This window comes from Raphanus sativus, chromosome 4 (genome assembly GCF_000801105.2).
Source record: "Raphanus sativus cultivar WK10039 chromosome 4, ASM80110v3, whole genome shotgun sequence".
In the NCBI taxonomy this organism is placed as follows: Eukaryota; Viridiplantae; Streptophyta; class Magnoliopsida; order Brassicales; family Brassicaceae; genus Raphanus; species Raphanus sativus.
Window position 1 is genome coordinate 49,786,514 of NC_079514.1, and position 22,372 is coordinate 49,808,885.

The 22,372-nt window shown below is 36.1% G+C and overlaps 3 protein-coding genes across 3 annotated transcripts; 2 read left to right on the plus strand and 1 right to left on the minus strand.

Annotated features, from left to right (window-relative positions):
• The first annotated feature begins 856 nt into the window (after window positions 1-856).
• LOC130511958 (sigma factor binding protein 1, chloroplastic-like) lies at window positions 857-1,582 on the plus strand. The gene has a single exon (XM_057009921.1). It carries the CDS (start codon window positions 942-944, stop codon window positions 1,407-1,409), a length of 468 nt encoding a protein of 155 aa, XP_056865901.1. The 5' UTR covers window positions 857-941; the 3' UTR covers window positions 1,410-1,582.
• Window positions 1,583-5,526: 3,944 nt separating this feature from the next.
• Window positions 5,527-6,390, plus strand: LOC108832059 (sigma factor binding protein 1, chloroplastic-like). Its single transcript, XM_018605548.2, has one exon. The coding sequence runs from the start codon at window positions 5,694-5,696 to the stop codon at window positions 6,147-6,149; it is 456 nt and encodes a 151-aa protein (XP_018461050.1). The 5' UTR covers window positions 5,527-5,693; the 3' UTR covers window positions 6,150-6,390.
• Window positions 6,391-10,563: 4,173 nt separating this feature from the next.
• LOC108832061 (uncharacterized) lies at window positions 10,564-12,513 on the minus strand. The gene is made up of 4 exons (XM_018605550.2): window positions 12,172-12,513; window positions 11,207-11,813; window positions 10,859-11,123; window positions 10,564-10,773 (listed from the first exon to the last, which is right to left on the minus strand). Exons 1-4 carry the CDS (start codon window positions 12,299-12,301, stop codon window positions 10,723-10,725), a joined length of 1,053 nt encoding a protein of 350 aa, XP_018461052.1. The 5' UTR covers window positions 12,302-12,513; the 3' UTR covers window positions 10,564-10,722.
• Window positions 12,514-22,372: the final 9,859 nt, after the last annotated feature.

The window sequence follows — 22,372 nt, forward strand, 5'->3', positions numbered from 1 at the left end:
TGCCCTCTCATAGTCCACCGCGTATAATATTTGTTTATTTATTAGCCCAATAAATAAATTTCATAAAAATAATCTTAGATAGTTCTAAAATCTTTTTTTTTCAAAAATATAATCCTTAAAAATTAAAAATGTCACTAAAGAAATAAATATACATTTATATCTTTGAAGTTAACTAATCTAGACTTTAGAGTTTAGAGTTAAGGAATTGAGTTTTGAGTAGATTTAAAATTTAAAAAATGAAAAATAAATATTAAAAGTTCAAAAGAAAAATATACTGTTCTTTTTTATAAAAACTAACTAAATGTATATATGGAAAAAGAACATTACAGATGGAATGTGTTTTTACGTAATTTAGTTGTGTAAACTCTTTTTAGAGAAACTTAATGGTGCCTCCCATTCTCGAATCTATATGACTATTCAAGTTCAAACGAATCTGTACGAAAATGAAAAAGTTTCTCCAATCATGTATACGTTGCTTTTTCTTCCAACAATGATGAATTTTACCATCTTGATCACTGGTTGTGTGACGTCATCTCGTTTGATATACGGTGATGTCATAAAAGAGACGCCATATTTATTTGAAAGCAGTATTCACGTATCATGTGAAGGAAATGAAATCCATGACCATGAGCCGCCAAGCCATGCTCACCACTCAACGTTCCTTCTATTCTCATCATGCGTGGGATACACGCTTCACTATCCGCATATGGATTTTTTCGAATGATTCCACCTATCCGAAGGCACGTGAAGTACACGAACCTATCTCTTGTTTCGTTTCTCCTTCGGTCTTTCCCATTAATTTCCACTCTCCTTCCGAAAAGCATAAAGAAAATGTTATATATACACTTGTGATGATGCTAGAGATTAATTAAAAGGTATAACTCTATATAAGTATAAGAAAGAGATATAAACTCATCAGGATTCTCTCACCGAAAAACAACATGAAGTCATCATCATCATCATCATCATCATGGAGGTTTCTCACCACCACAAGCCTAGACCAGAGAAACACATCTTCGGTTACACCAAAGCAAATGAAAAAGACGGCTTCAAGGAACAAACCTATCAAAGTCCGTTACATATCTAACCCCATGAGAGTCAAAACTTGTGCGTCCAAGTTTAGAGAACTCGTACAAGAACTCACCGGCCAAGACGCCGTCGATCTTGAGCTTGAGCCCGAGTTTTCCCCTTCCGCTGTATCCGACCACAGCCCTTCTCCGCCACCGCCGGAGAATCTTGCGCCATATGTTCTTCATCAGGAGCCGTTCGATGATCTGGTGGCTGGACATTATGAGCCGTTGGATGGTGACCAGATGTTTTTGTCGCAGATGTCGGGAGGTTTTTCTGGATATTTGTCGAATGAGTTTTATAATGTGAATGACTACTTTGGAAGAATCGGATCTATGTGAAGATCTTCGGAGTATTTAGGGGTCTCAATACAATTATGAAACCATACATATGTTTAAATTGCTACATGTAAATTAATTACTTATACCAAGGTTTGTGAAGAGAGTTGTAAGAGTATTGAGTCATTTGTAAAAGTTTTTGAATGAACCTCTTGATTTATTGTTTTGTTAGATTATTGTGATATGTTTTTTTATTTTTCAAAAATGTTTATTTAAGTGCCTTAAAAGTTATAAATGAACAAATGTCACTAGCCAGCAAAAAATGATATACTAATACATTTTGTAAAAATATCAAAATCAAATTCAATTAAAGCGACAATTTTAAAATTTTGGATTCCCTGATTTCTTTGTCAAAAAGAAGAAGAATTTGTTAATTATAAACTAGTGCTTTGAATTCTGTAACTCAATAATTTATATGTTCGATCTTCTAATTTTCCGACAGCGAGACAAGTACTCTTTGAGACATTCTCAGAATTATCATGATGAGCAAGCTAAAACATATGGTTGAAGTGTATTTACAAAAAAAAAACTGACCCTGATGTCGAATCGAGTAGTAGTGCCTTAGGCCTTGTTTGGTACATCAGATGAAGAAGAAATAGCAGAATGCTGTAGAAGCAATATGCTGCAGAAGCTGTATGCTCTCATTAAAATTTTAATAAATTGATTGGTAGAGCAGTAGCATTATACAATTTTAAAATTATCATAAAAGTTATTATATAATATATTTATTTGAAACTAATATATATTAAATTATAATATATATTAATAATATATTTGTTATTAAAAATAATGAAACTTATTTAATTTATAAATTAAATTAATTTTTAAATGTGAAATAATATTATTAAAAAATAAAATTTATTTAAAAATAAAATTTATTTTTGGATATAAAAATAATTTGATATAATTAAATAAAATAAATAAATTAAAAATAATTTATATAAAATCATCATTATTTATTTATTGGTTGAGCAATAAATGATCCATATATAATATTATCATAAAAATAATCTATGACATATAATTTATTTATTTAAAAATAATATAAATGTTTTTATTTTATAATATATAAATATATATTATGTTATGTTTTTTATAAAAAATAATGAATGATATGTGTAATTATATAAATTTTATTATATTTTAAATGTGAAATATTGTTATTTAAAAATAATAATAATTAATCACTACTTTTAGTTTTTTTGAAAATATAATTTTTTTATTATAAACATAACTTTTATATTATTAAACATATATAAATTAATTATATAAAATTATTTTTGAATTTATATATATTCTAAATGCAAATGCTCTTCCAAAAGCTTCATATGAGAACATTGAGTAAAGAGCATTTGGAGAGGATTAGCATCATGTAAATGTTTTTCTAAATGTTTTTGTTATCAATGTTGATTGGATAATAAAGAGCATAATGCTAATGCTAATGCTCTACCAATCAAGCCTAAACGGTATAATATATTTTGACCCAAAACAAAAGAGTATTTCATGCTACAAAAATCACATTACACATGTTCGAAAAAATTCCATTGTATCGTTTTCAAAATAAACTTCTGATTATATAACCAGCATTTACTAGTGATAACAATATTTATAGATATATTATATACAGATGAAAGCTCATTAAACAGCTAAAACAACAATCGCTACGAAGTACCAAGGAAGATAAACGGTTTCTAAGTATAACCGATGGTTTTTTTATATCACACGGCTATTCTATTGTTAAAACATGAAATGATCCGAGTAACCAAAACGAAATATAACAACCAACGTAACAAATATGTTATGGAAAGACCTTTTACTTCTAACTTAAGAATCCAAAATTTTATTTTGCCCACTTAAGATGTGAGTGATCTTGAAATCTGATATTTTTTTATCGCTTCCAATTCTGCGGTAAAAGTTGACCATGCATCAGACTCCTTTAACATTGCAATCAGTTTCTTACAATCCGTATCGAAACTCAAGTATGTCGAGTATTAAAACATGTTTTCCATAGCCCTATATTGTGCTTCCACTTTTGTATGCAATAAAGACTCTCGTCGTTTTAGGTTTTGCGTCCCCAATAATTAAATCTTTCCCAAGCTGTTCATCTAAACACATTCACAACCACTAAATTGAACTGTAGAGGTTCATGAAAAATCTACCATGCAGATATTACACAAGCATAAGACTTATCGTTCTTCTAAAGATTTTCTGTAGAGTTGGAAGTATCATCTCATCTGCGTTAAAGCAAGCTTGACATTTGCTTTTTACATATCAAACGAGATCCAAAGGATCTTTATCTATCTCTCTAAAGAGTTCCATTCTCAACTTTCCATATATATATATATAAATATATATATATATATATATATATATATATCAGATTATACATGGATAAAAATCTCTTTCCAATTCTGGTTTCTCTTTGTTGTTCTTTCTCTAAAATAGATAGTTCATATTAACAAAACACTTGATACCGAAAAGATGTCTGAGGTAGATGGAGTTGTTGATAAAGACTATGTCTGTAAAGATGGTGTGCATTCGATATCCATGATTTATTTCTCTTTATCTTCCTCCAGTAAGTTACATGCTACCCAATATCCATATTTAATAGTATAATGTCCATTCTTTATATAGTTTCAGCAGAAAGTGTTCTGACGATAGGTCGGACTGGTGGCCAAGCTTCTTATTAGATATACATCCTCGTGATGAACAATATTTTCCAGTAATACAACATATCACTCCTTTGATTTCTCATTAAATAGATCAGTGATTATCATTCTCAGTACACTGAAACAAAAGGTCTAGCGAGTATTATAGGTATCCAAGGGTCCGCCTACATATTAATCTCGTATCTTTAATCTCGTATCCTGAATGGATTTTTTGTCGAATTTTCAATAATAATAATTTGTGTGCTGCAGAGATACTAATCAACATACTAATCAACGTGAAAATCTAGGCATGGACATTCAGGAATCCAATCGGATTTCAGTTTTTCGGGTTTATCAAAATCAACCCATTCAGATTATTTGAAAGTTTGGTTCATGACCAGTTCGGATTTTATCGGGTTCGGACCGAGGTTAGTAAATTTTCAAAACCCGGTACAACCCAATGTATTTTCGGGTTCGGGTCCCAATCGGTTCTTTAGTTTAAAAATATCTGATTTGTATCTACTTTGTAACCAAACATAAGTAAAATCAATTTTTCTGGGTTTTAAATATCTAATTTATACATTTTTGTAACCAAAATATAAGTAAAATATATTTAAAAATAAGAAAAGAACATCAACCATGATCATTCAAAATCAAACGAAATTAGAGAAATATATTTATTGATTAAAAAACCAAATAAATGAAAGCATAAAACGAAAACCACGTTCTCATGAAATGAGAAACATTGTTTAATGAGAATAAAATCTAAATTTAAATATTTCAAAATTCAATAGCCACCTTTAACCATCAACCTTCATCCTTCATATGATAGATAAGTATTTTAGATGTTTAACATATCTTAATATATTTTGAATACATATTAGGAATTGAGATCATGTTTGGTAGAAGATCTTATGGAGTTTTGAATGTTTTGAGTTCTATCGGATATCTATTTAGATTCGGGGTATGTTCGGATAATATCCATAACCCGAAATACCATAAAACAAAATTCATTCGGTATTTATGTTGGGTTCAAATCGGTTCGGATTCATTTTTACCGAATCGGATTCGGTTCGGATTTTTGGGTTCGTTTTTTTATCCAGTCTTACAAAAATCTACTTATAAAAAAAATTAAAGATATACGTGTACTACAAAATGTAAAAACAAAAGTCTTTTAGGAGAAAGTTAATGGTCTCTCCTATACTCGAATCTATTGGACTGCTGAAGGTCACACGAATATGTACCAACATTAAAAAAGTTTCTCCAAACACGTATGCGGTGTTTTATTCCAACATTGTATTTTCCATTTTGACGACTGGTTGCGTGACGTCATCTCATATGATAGAAGGTGATGTCATAAACGACGTCATAATTTATGTGACACCGTATTTACGTGGAGGAGCTTCAACGAGATAGCTCCATGACCAACCAAGTGCAAATATTTCCAGTGATTCCACCCATCCGAAATTCCGAATGCACGTGAGGTACACGAACCTCTCTTGTTTCGTTTCTCCTTTGGTCTTTCCCATTAATTTCCACTCTCCTTCCAAAAAGCTAAAATAAAGTGTTATATATATGATGATGATGCTTGATGTTAATTAAAAGTTATAAACATAAGATACAAACACATTGAAACAACATGAAGTCATCATCATCGTCATGGACGTTTCACACCACCACAAGCTTAGACCAGAGAAACCCATCTCCAGTTTCAAGAAAAACACCAAAGCAAATGAAGAAGACGGCTTCAAGGAACAAACCCATCAAAGTGCGTTACATATCGAACCCCATGAGAGTCAAAACTTGTGCCTCCAAGTTTAGGGAGCTCGTACAAGAACTCACCGGCCAAGACGCCGTCGATCTTGGGCTGGAGCCCGAGTTTTCCCCTTCCGCTGTATCCGACCACAGCCCTTCTCCGCCACCGCCGGAGAATCTTGCGCCATGTGTTCTTCATCAGGAGCCGTTCGATGATCTGGTGGCTGGATACTATGAGCCATTGGATGGGGATGAGAAGTTTTTGTCCGGAGGTTTTTCTGGATTTTTCTCGAATGAGTTTTACAATGTGGATGACTTTGGAAGAATCGATTCTATATGAAGATCTTCGGAGTATTTAGGTGTTTCAAGTACATATCTACAGAATCATGTAATGCCGTGCATATTGTTTAAATTTATATATGTATATTAGTTACTTACCAAGGTTTGTGAAGAGAATAATTAGAAGAGTAATTAAGGCATTTGTAAAATGTTTTGAATGGACCTCTTGATTTATTATTTTGTTTGATTATTTGGATATGTTTGATTTTAGAGAAATGAGTTCAAATAGTTTCAAAACGTGATTTTTTCCGTTCCTGATCAAAATAGGTTTTATTAAATAACAATTGTACCATTTTACATATATATTAAATAAATAAATATTTAAAATGAAAAAAAAAGAATTTCAAAATTGTTTTAATAGAAATTAGGTTAAAATTTTTCCTTTTTAGGCAAGCCTCTTAAATGTGATGATATATTCATCAATTTGATTATATGCATATTTTAAATTGTATGATATGTTCCTCAATTTTTTTGAAATATGCAATCAAATTTTTCAAAAAGAATTGAAAATTCATTTTTTTTTGTTTTAATATTTTTTTATTTCTATATATTTGATAAATAACTAAGAAAAAGTACAAATGTGGATATAATTATTATTTACACATTGAAATATCATTTGGTTACTTTGATCTTCGGAAATTATTTGGAGAACAGAAAACTAAAAAGAAGCTATTTTAACAATTCGCCCTCCAACAATCAATTACTGTATTTGCTTGGTTTAACCATAGAAAAGAGTCACCCCAAAAGAATCAGTGTGATATTTGTTTTTGTTTCCAATGAAATTTGACCCCGTAGATTATTAGAACTCTTGTTGTGCACTTGTAATAGTTTTATATGATTATTAGACTTTGATATGCGTCAGCGTGGATATATTTTTTTTAAAATTATATTGCTATTTATTTTTCATGTCACTATTATGTATCATATATGTGTTATTTTATAATTAATTGTATTTTATATGTACCATCATATAAGTAATAATATAACTAATAATACTTTATACGTACTTTATAAATAATCACATATATTATATTTTTAAAATTTAATGTGAAATATAAAAACTATAATTTAAGTTGGTGTTTGAAATTAGGTTTTGTATTGTATTTTATATATATAGAAAACATTTTTTATAACCGTTATTGGAAAATATTTTAGTAAAAATCAAATTTTGAATATATGTCTACTTTTAAATCAATTTTTGATATAAATTAATTTAAATTATTTTATTGATTTGAAATATGTATATACAGTTTAAATTTTATTTTATAATTATTTTAGACAAAAGATATTTTAGATATTTAGATTGAGTCATTTTCATATATTTTAAAACTAACCCATATAGATAATTTCTCATAAATAATGAACTTCCAATTTTTCTTAATAACTTAAACTCATTATGTTTTTTTTCTTAGCATATTGCTATCCATGTTTCCAAAACAAATCTAAGGTACTTCAATTTTAATAATATATATGTATTTTTTTCAAAACTATGTTGCTATTTATTTTTCATGTCACTATTATATATCATATATGTGTAACCGTATAATTAATCGTATTTTATGCGTACGATCATATAAGTAATCATATAATTAATAGTATTTTCTACGTACAATCATATAAATAATCAAATATATTATATTTTAAAAACTTAATGTGAAATATAAAAACCATAATTAAAGTTGGTATTTAAAATTGGGATTTGTACTATATTTTTTATATATATTGAAAACATTTTTATAACGGTTATTGGAAAATATTTTAGTGAAAATTAATTTTAAATATATGTCTATTTCTGAATCAATTTTTGATATAAAACATTTTTAAATTATTATTTTGATTTGAAATATGTATATAAAGTTTAAATTTTGTTTTATAATTATTTAAGACAAAATATTTTTTAGGTAACTAGACTGAGTCATTTTCATATATTTTAAAGTTGACACATATAGATAATTTATCATAATATAATATATTTCTAATTTTTTCAATAGTTTAAAGTTTAACTTCATTATCTTTTTCTTAATATATTGATATCTATGTTTCCAAACAATATTTTATTTTTTTATACTATTATGCATTTTTCCAGACAAATTTTAAAGATACTTCAATTTTAATTATATAAATACGTGAAGACATCAAACAGTCAAAGACTCAAAATATTATACTCAATTTTTATGATTCTCTAGATCCAGATTTGGCAAGAACATTGAGACCAGATATTTGTTGGTGTTTGATTTGTTAAAAAAAAAAAGAGGACTTAGATTTTTCATATGACTATATATTCAATAATGCAATAAAAGTGTTGAAAAAGAAAATAAAATGATGTGGGTTAAACTGATTTGAATTCTTTTAACATATTCAATGAAAAAAAAACGAAACCATCAAGTTATCTAAAACTATTTTTATAACAAGTTGCTTTTTATATTCTTTTTTACATCAAATTCATTATTTTATATTATATAAATATAAACTTGTTTTTCTAAAAAAAATTGAATACATAATAATAAAACAAAATAGAATAAAAATATGAAATAAATAATACCGGGAAGACTTGACAGGCCATCTTTTGCACAACTGTTTGATATATTTCAGACAATCCTCAGTGGGATGCGGCATTCATTTTCAGACTTACAGCCTGAACAGCTTGCTATGGCAACCCATGGTTTTGTAGGTGCAGATCTAGCTGCCCTGTGTTGTGAGGCAGCCTTTGTCTGTTTAAGACAGCATCTTAACCAGAGAAGCTCTTCTAGCAATTTGCCTCTTGAAGGAACACCTATTAGTGCTTCTGATAGTTCGACAAATGTAACAGACGTATCATCTGATTCTGCATCTTCATGTATCACAGTTTCACCCACAACCTTAGAGGCTCGGTGTTCATTTAGTTTAATAGCAGAAAGTGGCAACTCTCGTTCTCAACAGATGCTTAGCAAAGAAGGAGAACATACCTTGGGTATAGGATTTGAAGATTTCGAAAAAGAAAAGATCAAAACCAAACCTAGTGCCATGCAAGAGGTATTGCCATTTTATTTTATCTCCTAGGAAGCTAGACTAACTTTCTGGTTGATGTGCAACCAGGACCGGCGCAGAGGGGAAGCCACCCAAGCCAAAGATTGGGGCATCCAAATTAATGGGACATATTTTTCAATTTTTTTTAATATTGATAAATAAATAAATTTTGTGGGTTATTTTGTTAAAATATTACTTATTAGGTATTTTTAGTTAGAATAAGATTTGTTGGACTTATCATTCAAATTAATGGGGCATATTTTTCAAAAAAAAAATTAATAGTATTGATAAATAAATGAATTTTATGGATTCTTTTGTTAAAATATTACTTATTAGGCATTTTTGTTTAGAATAAGATTTGTTGGGCTTATGCTTATCATCCAAATTAATAGGGCATATTTTCAAAAAAAATTATTAGTATTGATAAATAAATAAATTTTGTGGGTTCTTTTGTTAAATATTATTTATTAGGCGTTTTTAGTTAGAATAAGATTTGTTGGACTTTTCAACAATATTTATGAATTTATTAAAAATTAAATATATAAGTAAATCTATATTTTATACGATAGTAGACTATGGAATTTGATTTTTCTAAATAAAAATTTATGTTGTTTTTATACTGTTTTGTGGTCTTGATAAATTATGTACAATGTGTTGACAAAAAAAAATATGTACAAGGTGTTGATAAAAAAAATATGTATACAGACATAATTTTAAATTTGTATTGGGGCAGTATAAAAGATTAGTCTGGCACTGTGTGCAACCTCTCAGGTGATATTAGAGGTTCCTAAAGTTAACTGGCAAGACGTTGGTGGCCAAAAAGGAGGTGAAAAGTCAGCTAATGAAACAGTAGAGTGGCCTCAAAAGCATCAAGACGCATTCAAGAGAATAGGGACAAGGCCACCAAGGGGGATACTGATGTTTGGTCCTCCTGGATGCAGCAAGACCCTTATGGCAGGTGCAGTAGCTTCTGGAGCCGGGCTAAACTTCCTCACAGTCAAAGGTCCAGAGTTATTCAGCAAATGGGTTGGTGAATCCGAGAAGGCTGTCAGATCCCTTTTGCAAAGGCAAGAGCAATGCTCCCTCCATTATCTTTTTCGGTGAGATAGATAGTCTAGCCTCCATTAGAAATGATGGTGTTTCGGTTTCAGATAGAGTTATGAGCCAACTTTTTGTGGAGCTAGATGGTTAGTAACAACAATCCTTAGGATTTTGATATGTTGATACAGTTTTCATATTGCTTTTACTTTCAAAACTCGGGTTTTCATTTTTGTATACAAACCGTATGATATATAGAGGACTTCGTTGACTGGTTTGTGTCTAGTGCAATGACACCCTTGAAGACAACTTTTGAAGCCAACCATGGACATGTAACGTTCGATTCAACACTGACGCAGTTCTAATAACGATTTGACCCATAAAACTAGCAGTTCACTGATAAGGTTAGGAGAAAATAAAAGGATTATCTTCTTCCTTCCGACGTTACAAAAATTTCCATAACAACAATAATAAGTTTTATATAAAAAAGCAGGTAAACAGAGATAAAGATTGACTTGAGGACTTCAAGCCTAGCGGTTCTGCATGTACTCGAAGCTCAAGGGTTGCTGACAGAACTGTGCCTGGAGAAACAACAAGTCACAACAGCTTTCAGACCATGATGTGAGTTGAAGAAGGCAGAAAAAAAAGAAGAAAATGTTTATTTACCTGAAGAGAGGCATTTCTGAGCTGCTCATATGAATGAGCATACATCATAGGCCACTGCATATACATTGCATCCGTTGAAGGCTGGTGTACAACTGTAGTGCCATAAGGACTCATGATAGCGCCGCTTGCAGGTGGTCCAAAGCTGAGAGAAGCAGCAGGAGTGTGGTTGTATCCGGTAAATCCCATTTGGTAGTATGGTTGCTGCATCATGTTGAAGGGTGGTGGTACATTGAAACTCTGATTAACCGGAAGGCTCCTAATGTACCTGCATTATATCCACACACATAAAAGCCTATCAAGTATTATCAACCAATCAACGCATATAAGCAAGTAGATGCTTTACAATACCTTTTGTAGTTGCGGTCATAATCAGGATCAAAACGATCTTTCTCACTGTCTCTAAGAATCGCAACACGAGATGTTGGACCGGTCTCCCTCACGCTTAAGCTCTTAGATGCCTGACTGTCATCTCTCCTCTCATAAACCTGAGTTTCAGATTCAGATTCATCACCAGTGAAGCCCGTGAGACCATTGAATATCCTTGCTCGAGCCCTGTCATAGTCTTCTTTCCTCTCTTCCACACTCCTGAGAGGACCACGTCTCTTCTCCACTTCCCCACCTTCGTATCCAGACCCTTTAGAAGGCCGAGTCTTGATTGAAACTTTCATGTGCTCGAACTTAACATTCTCTGACTGCTGCTTAGCCGCGGCGGGGATATCAGACAGCCTAACAACAGAAGGAAACCTGCTCGCCGCCGGCGACGAAGTTTTGGTCACGAGGATTACGTTCTCGCTGCCATCAACACCCATTTCTTGAACCGATGTAGCTAGTCCGTAGTGGTTAGCAACGCGGTGAGCTGCAAGGCGGAGATAGGAAGTAGGAAACCGCTGGAACTCGAACTGCTGCTGCTCAGGGCTCTGTAAGAAGCGCTGAACATCAAGCTCCATCCGCAATACTGACGCAACAAGAAAAAAAACAAAAAGGCTTTAGACACATAAGCAGTAACAACACAACAGCTAAACTCAGTATATGAAGTAACACTCCTTGGTTCATGAATCAATACCCATACAATAAAGTTTAATCCTTTACAGTTACAAGGGACATGAGCAGCAAGTCAAAATCTAAGTAGCAGAAAGTCAAAATCAGTCAAAATTGACCTAATTATTCGAGTATTTAAGATACTCTGAGCAATAAAAATCAAAACTTTATTATGCTGCGATTAGGGTTTGTGAAAATTGAGCAATAAAAATCAAAACTTTATTATGCTCCGACTAGGGTTTTTGAGAAGATGAATCAGAGAAGGAGGAGCTTACTGGTGAGACGATGGCGAGGGTTCTGCAAAGCCTCGACGAGAAAAGGATCTACTGCAATTCCGTTCTCTCCCGTAGCAACACCGCTGGTTACAGCGGCGGTTTCCGACGGCGGTGAGAGAGCTGGGTCCATGAGATTAAAGGGGAGGGATGTCGTTGACCTCACTCAAGCTTCGATTTCTTACACTTTTTCTCTTGCAGCGAAAAGAGAAGAAGTCAAGAGGAAGAGGAGAATCGAAACCGAAGCATTGACGGCGGCTAGAGAGAGAGGGGGAGAGAGAGAGAGGAAGAAAGAGTTGAGAGATGCGAAACCTTATCTCTCTCTCTCGGGAAGGCAAAGTAAACGAGAGGGAAAGGAAACTTTATATTTCTTACTTTTTAATTACAATATATATCTCATTATTACATGAATTTTCTTTTTACAATATATTTTTTTAAAAAAATTACACACATATACATATACTTTGGTCTAGCCAAGAGGAAAAAAAAAGAGATTTTTCATAGTTTCAAACCGATGATCGGAGGGTTCTCAAGCTCCGACGTCGATTTTTTAATTCGTTTTGTTTCTCTTTTTTGATCTGTTTTGTTTTCAGTAACCATTTTATTGCCAATTTATTTTGAATCTGGCAAGATTTTTTATTCTTTTGTATGCTTTTTCCAATTGCTTTGGAAAGATAACTTTCGGTTCAGTTGAACTGTTTAGAAAAGATAATTGACAGATCTATTGCGGATGATGGCGACGGGTCTTACCGGCTTCAATCGTTGATGGTTCTTCATTCGATGGTGATGGAGTTCTTGATGCAAATTATGGTTATTTCGAAAGACAGCATGAGTTCTATGGAACGGGATCTCTTTGACTCTGCTAATACAGCAAAATAAAGAGTTGTCTTATCTCGATGGCTCCTACTAGAGTAATAAAAAGAGAATGACAATCGTTTTCAACTTACTCTGAAACGTGGTGCTTTTGGACTATATGAAGATTATCTTTTTTGAAATTCATCTATTCTAAAAGTAAATATGAGCTTTTATATGGAAAAAATTTTTAGTCATCCATACGCAAAATAGATGTGTTAGTTTATTTCAGATCTCTACTGATGTATTATTTTCTATATTATTTTGTTGGTTTTCATTGTTTAGAACTTTTTACTTTGTCTGGTTTAATAATACAATCCAACGACAAAAAAAAAAAAATTTTGGTCTATAACAAAAGCAAAAAGAAAAAAAAACAATCATGGGAAAAAATTAGTCAGTTTTACCAAAAGTTTTGTAAATCACTTGATTTTACATAGATTTTAAAATAGACACACTTATATATAAATATAAAAAAAAAACATATTTGTCATTTTGATATCAAACCGTGGCCAAGGGCCAAGCCTGATACTCTATATGGCGTGAGGTATTTGTCAATTGATTTAAAAGTTTCGGATGTTGCAATCAGTGTGTTTTTCTTTTGTAACTTGCTTCTTAGATTTAAACAAAGACCCAGAATGTTTTACACGTATATTGGCTATAGTTAGACCCGGGAAAAGTGCCTATTCCAACCTGAACAATTTGGATCGTGCCAAATACAACCCGAACTAATGGTTAGTGCCAAATACGATCTGAACTCAATTAAAACTTTAAAAACCTACCCGAACTTTTTAAAACGTGCATAAATCTACATTGAAATATTATTAAAAAGTTGAAATTACATAAACTACTATTTTTTCATCGTATTAAATTTTAAAACTTTGGTGATAATTTTTTCTGATTTATATAAATACATAACATGTTTTTACTTATTATATCTTCAATAAACTTATATATTACTAAAATATAAATAATAAAATATTTATAATTAAATTATCTTAGATATACTTAAAATTTTAAAGTTATTTATAAAAAAAATGTATAGATTATTTTTATTTTTAAAACTTAAGTGAATTTTTTTCAAAGTTATTATTATATATTTTGATATTTTGTTCAAAATTTTTGAAATTATTTATATTTTGAAACTTTTACCTTTCAAAATTGAACAAAATATTAAAATATATAATAATAACTTTTGAAAAAAAATCACTTAAGTTTTAAAAATAAAAATAATCTATACAAGAAATTTTTATAAATAACTTCAAAATTTTAAGTATATTTAAGATCATGTAATTATAAATATTTTATTATTTATATTTTAGTAAGATATAAGTTTATTGAAGATATAATAAATAAAAACATGTTATGTAAGACCCGATCCCGGCCGACTAGGCCGCGGTCGACGCCTCACGTCGTTCGGTCCACTTCCTGGCCGAGCCTCTTATATTTTTCGCCCTTTTATTTAAAATATTGCCTAAAGGCGAGGGCTAACTTAGACCTTAGCTAAAGACTTCCTTAGTCATTTCCTAGCTTAGATCAATTCAACAGATACACAGCGGAATATTCTCTAATTAACCATTGGTCTAAAACCAATCTAACACTTGTCTGGTAGAATCACCTTAGCCTTGGTCAGTTTACTCAACTACCAATCAGCTTAAAGGTCAATCCTAAACCCAAACCAAGTCATACGATTTTGAGGTTCCATTCCCCTAAACCATTCTATCTCGATCTATGCAAACATAGCTAGATCTTACCTTGGCCACATCTACGAAGCTGGTTAGCTCATCGGACCACCATTGACTTGAACTACACTTGCTTGTGTACTGGACCACGATCACTCAATGATCTTACTTAAGGTCCTTATAATGATTCCTGCATTAAACAGCTCCCCTAGGTACTTAGTCATTCAACCAACCATCCCCACAGACATAAGTAACCTTTGAGAAGTCTTCGAACGGTTAAGAGATATTCATCTGGCCCTTTTTGGCTCATGCACACTCCCTTGCCTTATAGGCAATAGTACCAAGTCCTTCTTTTGGACTAACAAAGCCCATCATAATCCTAAGTCAATCAACCAACCATCCTCACATGACTTTGGATTCGATGAGTCTTCATCTGGCCTGACCGGCCTTGGGACTTAACCCAGACAAAGATATGACTTGTTCATACCAACCGATGTATTCGTTAATCAGGTTAGTTTCGACACCGGGTTCCATTATCTATGGTCAGGTCGTCCATACTTAACCATGATCAATCCCTACACGGCATTCCTTGAACAGTCACACTTAGGCTTAGTACTTATGGTCAACGACACATAATACTGGCCGTACACTTCGTCATGACTGTTAGCCAATCTCGAAGTTATCAACCCTGAGGTTGACATCTTGGATAATCACATCAATGCTCATACTCCAGCAACGTGACTATCTATACCAGTACTCGGCCATCGATCCACCGTCATGGAACATGAACCGACCCTTAGTCATGATAAGCCATCGTCTACTTAGCATGTACTGACATAACCGGCCTTCCATTGCCATCATGCGGGTCCATGCCCTACATAAGGGATATGGCGCCTATCTTACTCACCAACCCGAGGTTGATCGTAAGATATCCCACTTAGCCCTTGCGGGTAGAACCATCCATCCATTAACCATGGATCATGGTTCAGACATCAATCATGATGTATGGATTGCACTAGCCATTAAGGCCTTCGCTATTTCCTTACACTCATGTATTGACCTAACTGACAACTCACTGCCATCGTGTGAGTCCATGCCCAACACAATGCAAATGGTGTCCTTATATCAATCGAATCACTCGTACCCTTTTTGGTCTCATTCCGTTCGTACCCTTTCGGTCCCGACCCGTTCGTATCCTTTCGGTCACGATCCGTACACATCCCATGGATCATGATACGTTCGTACCTTTTGGATCACGACACGTTCGTACCTCTTGGATCACGACACGTTCGTACCTCTTGGATCACGACATGATCGCAAATCTTGGATCACCGTACATTAGCCTTTTGGATCACAATGCACCCTTTGGTCATTGGTACCGTTTGGTCCTCGTACCCTTTGATACTTGCAACCCTTGGTATCTCGTACCTTTAGGTTACTTGCATCCTTTGGTATCTCATGACTCTTGGCAACACGCAACCTTTGGCGACTAGTACCCCTTGATCCAATCTATTGGTTATGGTTAGCGATCAACGTAACCGACCATGACACCAGGGTCTATGACTTGGTAACATGGATAACTACCACGTTCTCCATATGTATATATATATCATATAGACATAATAATATAAAGATACATAGATAGAACCACTTACAGCCGCTATAGCCCTTGCCGATTGGTATGCTCGTCTCTCGGCTAACCGCCCTTGGACCCTTGGTCCATTGCGCCTAATTCCCATCAGGAATAGGTCTTCCTATTGGCCTTAGTGACTTGTATAAGCCACGGCCTCATATGACTCAAGCCATAGGCACCAGACTCGGATCAAGCCCTTATGGCTTTGATCGCAGATCTTGCCCTTATGGCCTGGATCCTCGTTTTTCTTTGGGGGATCTTTGTGTTTAGGACGTGTGTCCTTTGTCTCTGACTGTATCAGACAGAGAAAACTGAATGAATAAATCCCTGGACGTGCTCCCTATTTATAGGAAACCAAAGGCCATGTCCAAGGGACACATCCCTTCAAAGCATCCTTTCGGAACAGATCTTGGCCATCGATTACAATCAACGGACCAGATCGTACATGTTCGGTCTTGGCATTTACCAGACCCATCTAGGCACGTCCATGACAAGCCCAGGGTGATACCCAAGCCCATGACTTGCCCACATGAGCCCAACAGCCCACGGACCCAATGACAAGACAAACCAGCCCGCCACCGGCCCGGACCCGGACCATCGGCCCAAAACCCGAACAGTCCATCCAGCTGAGATGAGCTGACTCCCAGCTGACCCAGCTGAGTGAGCTAGTAGTCCAGCTAGTGGAGCTGACTTAGTACTGATCGAGCTGGAGTACACTCAACTGAGCTTCCCTGAGCTGGTCGAGCTACTCGTACACTTCGTCCAGTTACCGTCTAACTCGTTCTAGCTGTCTATTTCTTTCTCACCTTTGTTTGGCTAAGTATTTATCATACTTAACCTTGTTTTTGGACTATGGAACGCTTGCCTTTGATCACAAGGATCGGCTGGTTCGTTTCCTCGAACCATAGTCCGTCCAGACAATCCTTCCCAGGATTGGGGGCGTGACAAGTCTCCCCCCCTTAGGGTGGATTCGTCCTCGAATCCTGATTCATTTGTTTCCTCAGAAACAAATGGATCAAACCACTCTGGGTACTTAGCTTTCATTCTAGCTTCTGTTTCCCAAGTGATTATCTCTTAACCAACCATAGCCTTTTCAGGCTTGGTCACATTGCGATCTTAGTCCCTACTAGACTAACCCGCCAGACACTTGACTTCGGTCCATCACTGGACCTTGTCAAAAATTTGATCCTCGTCCATTTACGGACTTGATCATATTCTGGTCCTGGTCCACTCTGGGACTCGACCCTTACACCCCGACCATAGGTCCAACTCCGAATAGGTCGTGGCCTGATCCTCATCCATTACTGGACTTGATCATTTTCATCTCAACCTTAGGTCAAACTCCGACTTGGTTGTACTGCGACCCGGATCCTCTCTGGGACGTGGTCGCCTTCGGCTCGGCCATCTCGGCAGGAGCCATCAGATACATACTTTTGGATAACAGATTATCCAAAACAGAATCAAGAGTTACCATCCTTCTTTTTCAAAGAGGACTGGTTAACTCTCATCAGATACGGACTCTTGGACAGTAGAGCTGTCCATGGTTCTAGTTCAATCATAAATGGTTCCGGCCTAACAGTATCAGGGTAACTCCCTGTAGCGCCTGAAACACATCTCGGAACTCAGACACCAACGAATCCTCTGCAGGGTCTTTCAGACAAACAGAACAGTCGGGCTCCGTAGTTGTGATTGTGGCCAAAATGGACTCGCAACCCTGTTTCAGCATCCGTACTGCTCGGACTGCTGATACCACTACTTTTCCTAGAGCCGGACTCAGACCTTGGTACTGAATCGGGTGAGGTCCATTCTCCAATTGCACACGACCCCTATGGCAATCGAGAGTGTCCCGATACCTTCCCAACCAATCCATACCTAAGATCACCTCGTGATTCTTTAGGTGGACACAAATCAGATTCACAGGGAAATCTCTTCCCTGAATTGACACTGGATATTTGACATATTTCCCAGTGAATGCATTACTTGCCCTCCGGCTGCATTCACTATCACCGAAGTATCCCCAGCGTCCAGACAGAACAGACCCCTTTCTGACCAGTTCCGGACTCACAAAACTATGTGTAGCCCACTGTGTCGAAAAGTACGTGTGTTTCCGCACCACATATCATTAAGGTTTCCAGATGAGCAGGATCTCGATTTGATTACACATTTGGAAAATGTCCCATACCATTCTCCAAAGCGTCTTACTTTTGCGAATGCTCACACCATTCACAAGAGCAATTTTAATATACCTCAATCCCCATCATGCTAAGATACTTAAGATCATGTTCTTCCATTGATTGGAACAAACATCATGAGTTTCCTTATTATTTCCTTGGACGGATTAAGATTGGAATGGGTTCATTCCATCCAACTCGATATAAGGGAACCTATCTTGACTTGTACCGAGTCATATCTGATCCATCTGACCAAAACTCCACTCGTGTAGTCATGTAGTGTATCCCTTAAATCAGCTTTAACATCGCATATGCTTACTCGTTATGAATGGCCAGCAAAGGATAACACTTGACATCAGTAGAGTGCTGCACGTTTATTTCAACCTAAGCCACTCCCCGGTCCATGTTACTCCCCTTGTTCAGGTCATCCATAAACAAGTCTTGCATTGCTTCCATTCCTCCAATCCGTCTATTACTTCTAAATAACTAGATCAACTAACCTTTCTGTTTTTAGGATCTTGCCCTCGGAGAGTCATCTTGGCTAAGCTGGCTCATCTTGGAACTTCTCTGTTCACAAGAATGATACACCTTACCTCAGCTCTCTCTTGGCTCACCCCAACTAAGGTTTCATAGTCATCATAGTTTTCAGAAATAATTTCGGTTTGGAACTCAACATCTTTGAGCGCTGTCCTAAACAGGATCAAGCATGCTCTGATACCAACTTGTAAGACCCGATCCCGGCCGACTAGGCCGCGGTCGACGCCTCACGTCGTTCGGTCCACTTCCTGGCCGAGCCTCTTATATTTTTCGCCCTTTTATTTAAAATATTGCCTAAAGGCGAGGGCTAACTTAGACCTTAGCTAAAGACTTCCTTAGTCATTTCCTAGCTTAGATCAATTCAACAGATACACAGCGGAATATTCTCTAATTAACCATTGGTCTAAAACCAATCTAACACTTGTCTGGTAGAATCACCTTAGCTTTGGTCAGTTTACTCAACTACCAATCAGCTTAAAGGTCAATCCTAAACCCAAACCAAGTCATACGATTTTGAGGTTCCATTCCCCTAAACCATTCTATCTCGATCTATGCAAACATAGCTAGATCTTACCTTGGCCACATCTACGAAGCTGGTTAGCTCATCGGACCACCATTGACTTGAACTACACTTGCTTGTGTACTGGACCACGATCACTCAATGATCTTACTTAAGGTCCTTATAATGATTCCTGCATTAAACAGCTCCCCTAGGTACTTAGTCATTCAACCAACCATCCCCACAGACATAAGTAACCTTTGAGAAGTCTTCGAACGGTTAAGAGATATGCATCTGGCCCTTTTTGGCTCATGCACACTCCCTTGCCTTATAGGCAATAGTACCAAGTCCTTCTTTTGGACTAACAAAGCCCATCATAATCCTAAGTCAATCAACCAACCATCCTCACATGACTTTGGATTCGATGAGTCTTCATCTGGCCTGACCGGCCTTGGGACTTAACCCAGACAAAGATATGACTTGTTCATACCAACCGATGTATTCGTTAATCAGGTTAGTTTCGACACCGGGTTCCATTATCTATGGTCAGGTCGTCCATACTTAACCATGATCAATCCCTACACGGCATTCCTTGAACAGTCACACTTAGGCTTAGTACTTATGGTCAACGACACATAATACTGGCCGTACACTTCGTCATGACTGTTAGCCAATCTCGAAGTTATCAACCCTGAGGTTGACATCTTGGATAATCACATCAATGCTCATACTCCAGCAACGTGACTATCTATACCAGTACTCGGCCATCGATCCACCATCATGGAACATGAACCGACCCTTAGTCATGATAAGCCATCGTCTACTTAGCATGTACTGACATAACCGGCCTTCCATTGCCATCATGCGGGTCCATGCCCTACATAAGGGATATGGCGCCTATCTTACTCACCAACCCGAGGTTGATCGTAAGATATCCCACTTAGCCCTTGCGGGTAGAACCATCCATCCATTAACCATGGATCATGGTTCAGACATCAATCATGATGTATGGATTGCACTAGCCATTAAGGCCTTCGCTATTTCCTTACACTCATGTATTGACCTAACTGACAACTCACTGCCATCGTGTGAGTCCATGCCCAACACAATGCAAATGGTGTCCTTATATCAATCGAATCACTCGTACCCTTTTTGGTCTCATTCCGTTCGTACCCTTTCGGTCCCGACCCGTTCGTATCCTTTCGGTCACGACCCGTACACATCCCATGGATCATGATACGTTCGTACCTTTTGGATCACGACACGTTCGTACCTCTTGGATCACGACACGTTCGTACCTCTTGGATCACGACATGATCGCAAATCTTGGATCACCGTACATTAGCCTTTTGGATCACAATGCACCCTTTGGTCATTGGTACCGTTTGGTCCTCGTACCCTTTGATACTTGCAACCCTTGGTATCTCGTACCTTTAGGTTACTTGCATCCTTTGGTATCTCATGACTCTTGGCAACACGCAACCTTTGGCGACTAGTACCCCTTGATCCAATCTATTGGTTATGGTTAGCGATCAACGTAACCGACCATGACACCAGGGTCTATGACTTGGTAACATGGATAACTACCACGTTCTCCATATGTATATATATATCATATAGACATAATAATATAAAGATACATAGATAGAACCACTTACAGCCGCTATAGCCCTTGCCGATTGGTATGCTCGTCTCTCGGCTAACCGCCCTTGGACCCTTGGTCCATTGCGCCTAATTCCCATCAGGAATAGGTCTTCCTATTGGCCTTAGTGACTTGTATAAGCCACGGCCTCATATGACTCAAGCCATAGGCACCAGACTCGGATCAAGCCCTTATGGCTTTGATCGCAGATCTTGCCCTTATGGCCTGGATCCTCGTTTTTCTTTGGGGGATCTTTGTGTTTAGGACGTGTGTCCTTTGTCTCTGACTGTATCAGACAGAGAAAACTGAATGAATAAATCCCTGGACGTGCTCCCTATTTATAGGAAACCAAAGGCCATGTCCAAGGGACACATCCCTTCAAAGCATCCTTTCGGAACAGATCTTGGCCATCGATTACAATCAACGGACCAGATCGTACATGTTCGGTCTTGGCATTTACCAGACCCATCTAGGCACGTCCATGACAAGCCCAGGGTGATACCCAAGCCCATGACTTGCCCACATGAGCCCAACAGCCCACGGACCCAATGACAAGACAAACCAGCCCGCCACCGGCCCGGACCCGGACCATCGGCCCAAAACCCGAACAGTCCATCCAGCTGAGATGAGCTGACTCCCAGCTGACCCAGCTGAGTGAGCTAGTAGTCCAGCTAGTGGAGCTGACTTAGTACTGATCGAGCTGGAGTACACTCAACTGAGCTTCCCTGAGCTGGTCGAGCTACTCGTACACTTCGTCCAGTTACCGTCTAACTCGTTCTAGCTGTCTATTTCTTTCTCACCTTTGTTTGGCTAAGTATTTATCATACTTAACCTTGTTTTTGGACTATGGAACGCTTGCCTTTGATCACAAGGATCGGCTGGTTCGTTTCCTCGAACCATAGTCCGTCCAGACAATCCTTCCCAGGATTGGGGGCGTGACATGTTATGTATTTATGTAAATCAGAAAAAATTATCACCAAAGTTTTAAAATTTAGTACGATGAAAAAAATAGTAGTTTATATAATGTCAACTTTTTAATAATATTTCAATGTAGATTTAAGTACGTTTTAAAAAGTTCGAGTAGGTTTTTAAAATTTTAATTGAGTTCAGGTCGTATTTGGCACTAACCATTAGTTCAGGTTGTATTTGGCACGATCCAAATTGTTCAGGTTGGAATAGGCACCTTTCTAA

Excerpts from the sequence above, each read along its gene's own strand:
- LOC130511958 (XM_057009921.1), top strand. The coding sequence starts at position 942 with ATGAAGTCATCATCATCATCATCATCATCATGGAGGTTTCTCACCACC.
- LOC108832059 (XM_018605548.2), top strand. The coding sequence starts at position 5,694 with ATGAAGTCATCATCATCGTCATGGACGTTTCACACCACCACAAGCTTA.
- LOC108832061 (XM_018605550.2), bottom strand. The coding sequence starts at position 12,301 with ATGGACCCAGCTCTCTCACCGCCGTCGGAAACCGCCGCTGTAACCAGC. Across the intron at positions 11,814-12,171 it reads CCCTCGCCATCGTCTCACCA|TATTGCGGATGGAGCTTGAT; the intron begins GTAAGCTCCTCC and ends TTGTTGCGTCAG. Across the intron at positions 11,124-11,206 it reads TATGACCGCAACTACAAAAG|GTACATTAGGAGCCTTCCGG; the intron begins GTATTGTAAAGC and ends GATATAATGCAG.